The sequence below is a fragment of the Siphateles boraxobius genome, unplaced genomic scaffold (genome assembly GCF_051911475.1).
Source record: "Siphateles boraxobius isolate OS27281-9 unplaced genomic scaffold, OSU_SipBor_1 30, whole genome shotgun sequence".
NCBI classification, from domain to species: domain Eukaryota; kingdom Metazoa; phylum Chordata; class Actinopteri; order Cypriniformes; family Leuciscidae; genus Siphateles; species Siphateles boraxobius.
The window spans coordinates 7,031,070-7,040,392 of record NW_027508920.1 but is presented as its reverse complement, the minus strand read 5'-3'; the positions used below and the strand labels follow the sequence as shown (position 1 = coordinate 7,040,392).

General features: G+C 35.6%; 1 protein-coding gene across 1 annotated transcript; it reads left to right on the top strand.

Moving 5' to 3' along the window:
* Nucleotides 1-150: 150 nt before the first annotated feature.
* LOC143757207 (centromere protein N-like) lies at nt 151-8,628 on the top strand. Its single transcript, XM_077248162.1, has 10 exons — nt 151-477; nt 966-1,011; nt 1,114-1,173; nt 1,327-1,400; nt 1,526-1,699; nt 1,893-1,994; nt 2,849-2,903; nt 6,253-6,362; nt 7,842-7,965; nt 8,229-8,628. Exons 1-10 carry the CDS (start codon nt 307-309, stop codon nt 8,348-8,350), a joined length of 1,038 nt encoding a protein of 345 aa, XP_077104277.1. The 5' UTR covers nt 151-306; the 3' UTR covers nt 8,351-8,628.
* The last annotated feature ends 695 nt before the right edge of the window (nt 8,629-9,323 follow it).

Below are 9,323 nucleotides of genomic sequence, written 5' to 3'. Positions count from 1 at the left end.
AAATAGTGTTTTCTGACAAGCTTCAGAGTTGTTCTTTCTGAACATAACACTAAATTTGCACAAACTAAACTGTCTCTTCAACATTCGCAATAACTCGTAAATACGATCATTAAGACATGACTTGAACGCACGCTGTAGTTCTGTTGCACATGACAGACTTTTATGTCACTACACCGGTGTTGACCGGAACTTCCGGTTCAGATATCAGTTTGATTTCTGGCGGTTTGTTTTGAACGTCTAAAAACGCAAAATATATGTTGATAAGCTATATTAACTTTTAACGGAGTAAAAAAGTTTTTCCACACAATGGACGCACAAGCCAGATCTGTTTTATATCGGATAATCCGGAGAATACCAAACAGAAATATAGAAAACCTTCTGAAGAGTTGGAATTGTTTATCAGCAGATCAGCTGCGCGCTCTGGATTACACGAGACCCAAATGGATTATAGTGGAACATGTCATTAGCTTCTGTGAGGTGAGATACATCCATTAAATAATAATTTATTATTTAAAATATTTTGTTTCAAAATCATTGAACGGGATAACTTACTACCGTTACCATCTTTATTTTTCCATACATGAAGAAAACAACGATTCTAGATTAAAATTTCAAAGTAAACCATTTGACCTAACCCAAACGCAGTAACGTTAGACAGGTTTTATGAACGCTGCACTGCGTTGGGTCAAATGTTTTAAAATAAAGAAAGGTGTGTATTTTCAATATCCAGAATATTAAGGATTTAGTAAGTGGTAAATATTCATCCAGCAGAATTTTTAATATGTATTAAGCATCAAGTAAGTCATGAATTAAAAAAAAATAGGAAGAAGGGGAGGAGGGACTGTCGTTATGCAACAACACTCTGGAGTATGTTTCAATTAAATGATTGTGTAAATCTCTCTCTCTCTCTCTCTCTCTCTCTCTCTCTCTCTCTCTCTCTCTCTCTCTCTCTCTCTCTCTTGTAGGAGAGCAGACTTAGCATGAAGCACATCACTAATTTGGAAATGATCTGTGAGTGAAATGGCCTAATTACATTTTTTTCTTTAAACATGTAATACAATTTAAATGTAAATAATCCCAGACCTCATATCTGAATTTGAATTCCCCCATTAGATCGTATAGAAAACCCTGATCAAGGTATCTGGCACGCATGTCAGCTTACTGAGGCACAAGGTAAGGGGGTTTTATGTATCATTGTTAAATTGATTTGATTTCGAAGGAATCCACAATGAGCCCAGTTTGGTACATGTTAAGTATATGGTTGTTTTGACTACTTTAGATATATAAATCACTGTCTGAAATAGTTCCTCTTCCTTTTCTCTACAGATGATGCAGTTTGTGTTGAGCTGACACAGTTTAAAGAGCAGTTTAAAGCACATTTGCATGGGGTCATTCGGAATGTAATTACACAACTTCATTTGGCATTCAAGCATTCAAATCCAATTAAACTTTTTCAGTTTAACAATTCAAAATGACATAACATTCAGTAGTCGTATTGACAAATCTTTTGATTTTGCTTTTCAAGATTTCCATCAAGATGAAGAAACATGAGGATGAGGCTATATGGATTCGGATTGCCTGGGGAGACAACTTCAGCAAACCCAACCACCTTAAGCCAACTTATATTGTGCACCACCTACACACCTCCTATGTGTTTATATCCAACCTCATGGCCAAACACAAGATCTTTCTATGTCAGGTGACTTTTGACCGATCTCCATTTTGTTTCCTTTGCTGTCTTATTTGGTGTGAGATACTTATTTAGGATAACTTATTTTAATTTATAGTGTATAACCAGATGCTGATGCAACTTGATACTTGAAAGATTGGATAATTATAATATTCCCACCCAAAAAAAGTAATATCTCAATGGTGTTTATTAATTTTTCTAGGCATTAGTAATAGCCACAAAACATGGCTCTATAAAGGATGGCCTCCTGAGCACCAAGAGTCTCACTGCAATGAGGGACTTGCTTCTGAGACGTTATCAGCAGGTAACCTATTGACTGGTTGCTTGTGTGCATATCCAGCATATCAGTCATTTTTATATGTCTTTCTGAAAGATTGATTTAGATTTATCAGGCATTATGTGATATAATCTCAGCATTCTCTGCTCTAAACTCATGTGATTATCAAATAAATACTAAAATAAATATAAAAGTTTATAGTTCGGATATAAACATTGATATCTGTAGTGATTAAAAAAAGAGTAAATTAACTTTTAAAAGTAACTTGGCGCTTCAAAAAAGATTTGTATGAATTACATCGTTACATCACTAGGTGGTAAAAAGTGACTTTTTAAAAAAGTTATTTGTCATTGAATCATTCAAGAAATTATTTCAAAAATTTTCATCCAGCAATGAAACAAGTGAAGTCTTAATGAGTCATACAATCATTAATTCACTGATTTAAAAAATAAAATCATTCAAATTAATTAAACATTTTTAAATAGACTGCAGAAATTAACATTTTGTCAGACCCTCTGGTAAATTATATGTTATTTTGTTAAAGTAGTTGGTTCAGAATCGTGATCTCTATTTGAAACAAAAAAAAATTGACAGCATTCACACCTGGCATAACCATGTGTCTCCTATGCTATTTACATTCAGATCAAGAGACCCTCCCACTCAATATCATTGTCTGTGGACACAACTATGTCACTATTGGATTTTGTTCTCAAATTGAAATGAAACATTTTGAATCATATTTTTTTTGATTTTTCAAAGTAAGATTGACAGTTCTTACAGATTGAAGTTTGATATCTCTTACATAAAGACTAAACTTATTTGAGAAGTACTGATTTTTGTTGTTGTTTTTGTTTTTTTGTGTGTTTTTTTTACACTGATAGGTTTTTCCAAATGCTCACTCAAGGCTCCTACAAGAAAGAAACACTCTCCCATCACGTATGAACATGTTTTTATGTTTATGTCTTTTACATTCACAAGAATCAGAACAATACATATGTACAATCTCTGGCAATGTATACAGTTGTGTTGGTTATGTTATGTTTTGCCAAAGTTAAATAAATTACAGTGCCCTTTAAAAACATTTAATTGTGAATTCCAAATATTTTGCTAAATTAAAATTAAAAAGTATTGTGTATAGGGACATCCTTGCTTTATCTGACCAGAAATGGGCATCTTCCCTACTGGTCAGTATAGCCTTTTGGAGACGAGGCCACAACGAATTAAGATATCAACAAAAATGCTAGGGAAAACATGCAGCAATCTGCAATGAGAGCTGTAGGTGTCACCTTAACAGGATATTGAACCAAGGCATACACCATTTTTCCCATGGTGGTGGAAAAAATTTGGGATGGGATAATTATTATTATTTTTAAAAACTTTTGCGTTCCCCTGAGAAACTTTGCGTACCCTCGCAAAACTTTTGCGTTTCCTCGCAAAGCTATTTGCGTTTCCTACGCAAAAACTGTTGTGACCTCGGACAGACACTTTGTTTAATGTCGCTGGCAGTGTTTCAGATAGCTCCGTATGTTAACGATGGAGCGTTTCATAGTGTTTGAACTTGGACTCAAATATAAAGAAATGCAGTCAGAGTGCTTCAAGGAGTTCAGTAAGAGTTGACAATATATTCACAGATTTGAATTTCCCGGATCAATAACTCGTGAGCTAAACATTGTAATATGGGGGTAGAATTGTTGCATTATTCCAAATGAATAGATTATGATCCACAAATAAATGTAAAGAGATTCACAAAAATATATCAAATTCACAAATAAATTGATTAAGATCCACAAATAAATGTAAAGAGTTTCACAAATAATTATAAAACTCACAAATGAATAGAATGAGATTTGCAAATAAAAAATATATGTACAAATGTTGTTTATACCACAAACACAACTCTGCCTGGCATTTATTTGTGAACCGTTTTGTGTGCATTTGTGAATCGGTTCCTGTGCATTTGTAGATCCCCTCACGCATTTTTGAATCGGTTCCTGTGCATTTGTAAATCCCCTCACGCATTTGTGGATTTTGGAAGACTTCTAGCGACGTGCAGACAAATCCACAAATAAGTGGACTCCACCCAACCTTTACCTAAGCCAATCAGATAACGGCCACATTGAGCTGACCAATCGTAGCACGTTCTCGCTACAACCGATCACGTTAGGCTGTACAATCAGAGTGGTCTTGCCCTGAAATAACTTTGCTCGTTCATCTGCATTGGCTCAAATAGGAAGTGTAAGGCTATAAGGCCCATAATATTGCTTCAGTAAAATATGTTTAAAATTTGGATTTCGTTAGAGTTAAGCCATTAGACTGTGTATCAAGCCAAGACACATTTTTATGAGCCTTTGAAAATGCCAGAGAAACAGCGCTTATGTTATGGGAACAACGCGTTATGGATGCGTCACCTTATTCATGATAAAACAGAAAAGGATCAATGCGTTGCTGACTAATGAATAACTGGATTCAACCTTGTGATAAATACGCGAGTTTGTGTAATATTGGGGAAATTACTGTCACAACAGCTTTTCCCACTTCTTCATTCAAGTTTTAAATAGCAGGTCCGTGGATCAAATGATTAAATATATAACATGCATTTAAAAGTGAAATGCCCAGCAGACAAGCGATTTGAATTTATCCGTTAAAACGCTTGATCACACAAATAATATTTCATATGAATCAGACTTAATAATATTGTATTGTAAAAGTTACTTACAGCATCCAATATAAATGCAAATATGTATTTTTTCAGCATTGCATTATCCACTCAAAACCCCATTAGCCTACACGCTGTTACATCTTCAATGATGGTCATTTGGACTGATATTTTGTCTTCTACATAATATTTATGTCCTATAGCTAGCTATGTCACAAAGATTGTGCTTTAAAAGACAAAATCATCCGTTTTGTAATTTATTACATCGTGTCTACCCCGTGCAAGGCTTTCTACATTGGACAATGGAGCAAATGTGCAAATGATGTGTCCTCTGTAGTTGCGTGTAGTAGTTCAGAAGAAGAACAGGCATCCGTTTATCAGTGAATCATCGTGTCGCGCTGCGCCGAGTCCTGTAGAGTAGACACTATCACGAATTATGAATTTTCATGTAGCCAGCATAGTCAATAAAGAAGATTATATGTCATATATCTTCAGGTAAGAAAACAGACGTCATGGGCAAAATGTGTTAACATTGCAAACATGTTACATGATTTGAAACTGCTACGGCAGGGAAGATAGTCGGCTATTTGCTTTTGACGGGCCGCTTGACTCCTTTAGAGAGGGTGTTAAGATGCTCGGGATCTGTGATGATCATTTGTGTGTGATCCTGAGTTAATAATAAAGAATAATAAATATAAAGAAGCCTTAAACTCCAACAATCTTTTGGAAACGGTGTGTTTTAACCACACAAACAGCTAATTTGAATGAAGCTTCCATTACAGATTCTTTCAGGGGTGTCAATATCTGCAAAATTAATCAGATCCATGCAGTTTTCTTCCCGAGTGTAAAGCCTAACGTGATTGGTTGTAGTGAGAACGTGCTACGATTGGTCAGCTCAATGTGGCCGTTATCTGATTGGCTTAGGTAAAGGGTGGGTGGAGTCAACTTATTTGTGGATTTGTCTGCACGTCGACCTAGAAGTGTTTTAAAATCCACAAATGCGTGAGGGGATTTACAAATGGACAGGAACCGATTCACAAATGCGTGAGGGGATCTACAAAGGCACTGGAACCGATTCACAAATGCACAAAAAACAGTTCACAAATAAATGCCAGGCAGAGTTGTGTTTGTGGTATAAACAATATTTGTAAATTTACATTTACATTTATTCATTTAGCTGACGCTTTTATCCAAAGCGACTTACAATTGCTAGATATGTCAGAGGTCGCATGCCTCTGGAGCAACTAGGGGTTAAGTGTCTTGCTCAGGGACACATTGGTGTCTCTCAGTGGATTCGAACCCGGGTCTCTCACACCAAAGGCATGTGTCTTATCCATTGCGCCATCACCCCGATGTAAATATATATTTTATTTTATTTTATTTTTTATCTCATTCTATTCATTTGTGAGTTTTATAATTCTTTGTGAAACTTCGCATTTATTTGTGGATCTTAATCTATTTATTTGTGAATTTGATATATTTTTGTGAATCTCTTTACATTTATTTGTGGATCATAATCTATTTATTTGGAATAATGCAACAATTCTACCCCCATTTGATAATATCCTTCAACTTAATTATAAATAACCTAAATGCTGTTTTGTTATTTTTTTGCTGGTCTTTTTACAGACCCCTGTATTGGAAAGGAACACAGGGACCATGAAGAGATAAGACATCAGATGGCCTGTGAGGCATTTGGACATGGCGTTACACCAAAGCTGGAAACCGCTGTGTATAGAGTGAGTGTGTAAACCTCTGATCTCACATAACCACCTTTAGATTGAATATCAGTTGTTTGTATCATATCAGTTGTTTGTATCATATAATTACATATATTTCATTTGAATTAAAGGTGCAGTAAGTGATTTTTTGAGAAAGGGTGTTGATATTTGAAATCACCAAAACACACACCCCTATCTTCATAAATATATAATATTTAACGCAATTAACGCAGCATCCGTTCTTTCTGTCATCCTTTAGCTAGGGTTATATGATCACGCTCTTAAACCATTCATGTGCGACAAGACAAAAGGGAATGCACTGTCAGTGAATGTCCTCCTGACACACACACTATCGGGCCACTATTGAGTTCTCTTTCGCACTTGAACGAACAATAACACACACATTTATGCCAAAATGTCAGTTTTGTCGAGTATCCTCACAAGAACAGTCTTAAATGAATTAAATAAAATCTTAAAGGGGTACTTAGCAACTATTTAAACTTAATAAAACCGTTTAGAAATCATTTGGATGGTTAAATAACCTGTTCTGGTGAGAAAGGTGACTTTCCCCGCTCCCCTCAGCATTCCCAGGCAGAAAATCAACCTTGCAACATCGGGACTTAGGTTCTGGTAAGTTGGAAATAGGAAGTATTTGAGAAGCGAGAAACACGAACTGCTTTACGGCAATTCGACATTAACACACGCCATATGATACTGTGTATGATGTATTACCCACCTCGGTAGACATAGCTCCACATGATAAAGTTGGCCCGCTCCTATAACAACAAATGCACATGAGCAGCGGTTGAAAGGGGGAGGAGGGTGCCGCAAGTGAGTTTTTTTACGACAGTGTTGTGAAATAAACGCCCCACAGCTGTAGGGGGAGCTCGTTGAGACAATATGCGACAACCAAAGTGAAAATCAGCAGAGAAATGGCCAGAGTTGCAAAGTTCCCCTTTAAATGGAAGTGAAGAGTAGTGAGAGAATGAGACAAAAGATAGATGCGTGAGATCCTGTCAGCAGTGGCAGATCTTAAAGGGACAGCAGCCACTAATTCTGTCTGGAACGTTAACCAAAGAACAAAGGGAACAGAAATAATTACTAACTGCTCTTGACTAAAGAACGCTTGTAGCTTTAATTAGGATTAATCTATATTTCATTTATAATTTATGCAGTACGGACTGTTTTATAACCTTATTTAATTTCTGTTTACGTCATACCTGCTAGACAGGAAAGGTACAGGTAAATATGACATTTATTATGGGTTTAAGTGAGGATTGTTTTAAGGTCACTTAAATTAAAAGTTGTTATATTTTTTGAAGCCTAATGTTTAAAATTTGGGGAAATTTATATATTTTTTCACTTTAACCCTTGGATCCACTTTCAGCAGCGTTTTTAAGAAATTGCTTACTGCACCTTTAACCACATGTACACCTAAACAAGCTTTTTGACATTTATAAATATGCTTTAGTACATGAATCCTCGGTTTTCTCTTAGCTTGAGACAAGGTACAAAGGAAATGGCAACTACAGCCTCAGTGACAAAGAGGAGTTCTTCAGAGGGGTGGTCAGGTTCTCAAGCAGCAGTCTGTTAGAGTCCTTACGCCACTGTGTTGCTTCAGGTGAGGAATCAAAACCCTTTCCTTTGACTGAAGTCAAAATCAAATCTCTTCTCTTATATAAATAAAGACAGGCAGAATATGAACATAAAATTTGATAGTGGTTTCGAGCTGTTACTTGAAAATTGTTCATCACCAAGGTGTAGTTACAAGCATTGTCTGGCATTGCCCATGCTTCTCAGTCTTACACAAACTTTAGAACCTAGTTCCTTGTTTTCTCCTTCACTGCAGTCAATAAAGTATTTCATTCATATTTATTTTGGCAGGCATGGCTGAAGGTCCTGTCACTCCGCTGTTGTCTGCCATCACTCAGAGGGGAAGGAATTATTTTGTTATCACAGACAAAGGTCCTGGTGTTTCCAGCCAAGCATCAGCACAGAGAGCCTGATGACAACTGACGTTGCTGAGGAAAATCAGTTCAACTAGGATGTGCATACATGAGAATATATTGTGCCACCTGCATCCTGCAAAGATGAGAACGTTAGAGAAGACATTTGTGTAGTCTTGGTGTCATCAGTATTGTCCCCGAGACTGATCCACCAGGGAGATTAACCTATATATACATATATATATATATATATAAAACCCATATATAGCAAATATAGCATGTATTATTTTAGTGTCATTTTAGCATTGTTTTAAATAAAGTTTAAAAAAGAAAGAAAATTGTAATAACAGTTCTTTTTAATACACCTATCTGAATTTAGTCCTTTTAAAGCTGTGTAATGTGCAATTGCACAAAAATAAGTTATAGAAATTGGTACAAAAGCAGACTTTAACCTACTTTCGTGCACATGCAATCAGGCAGTCAATATTGTATGACAGGATTCAATGATAAATGTTGAAAATGGAAATTCAAATTTCATTCACACTTGCAATTTTGGGTTATGCTTTAAGGTATCCTTGTTAGAGTGTAATTATACATTTAAGTTCTGAGTAATATTAATTGGTTAGTAAAAAGGGGTGGTTTTTGGGTTAGTTGCAAGTAATTATGCACAATTTATTATTACTACAGCAAGTATATGTAACAAGGAGACTGTAAAATGAAGTTACCCTTTGTGTCTTATATGATTTCAAAACCAAGTTTTGTAAGGATCTGTGTCGCTGTCTTTCATGTCAGAGTTCAGAAAATGTGTTGAAAATACGCTATAAACCTGTTAACACAATTTTGGTCTTAAAGAGAAAAATGAAAGAGATACTCCATCCCAAAATAAATCTCTCAAAAATGACTTTATTCAGAAAAGTTTTCTTTTTTTTTTCTTTTTTTTTTTCTTCTTCTTCAGAAAATTAGCCCATCTCTGTCAGTCCATATAATGCAAGTAGATACTGTAGCTCAGGGGTCTCCAACCTTTTTTCATTTG

Coding starts and splice junctions, on each gene's coding strand:
- LOC143757207 (XM_077248162.1), top strand. CDS start 307: ATGGACGCACAAGCCAGATCTGTTTTATATCGGATAATCCGGAGAATA. Junction 2,904..6,252: donor AAGAAACACTCTCCCATCAC/GTATGAACATGT, acceptor GTCTTTTTACAG/ACCCCTGTATTGGAAAGGAA. Junction 6,363..7,841: donor TGGAAACCGCTGTGTATAGA/GTGAGTGTGTAA, acceptor GTTTTCTCTTAG/CTTGAGACAAGGTACAAAGG.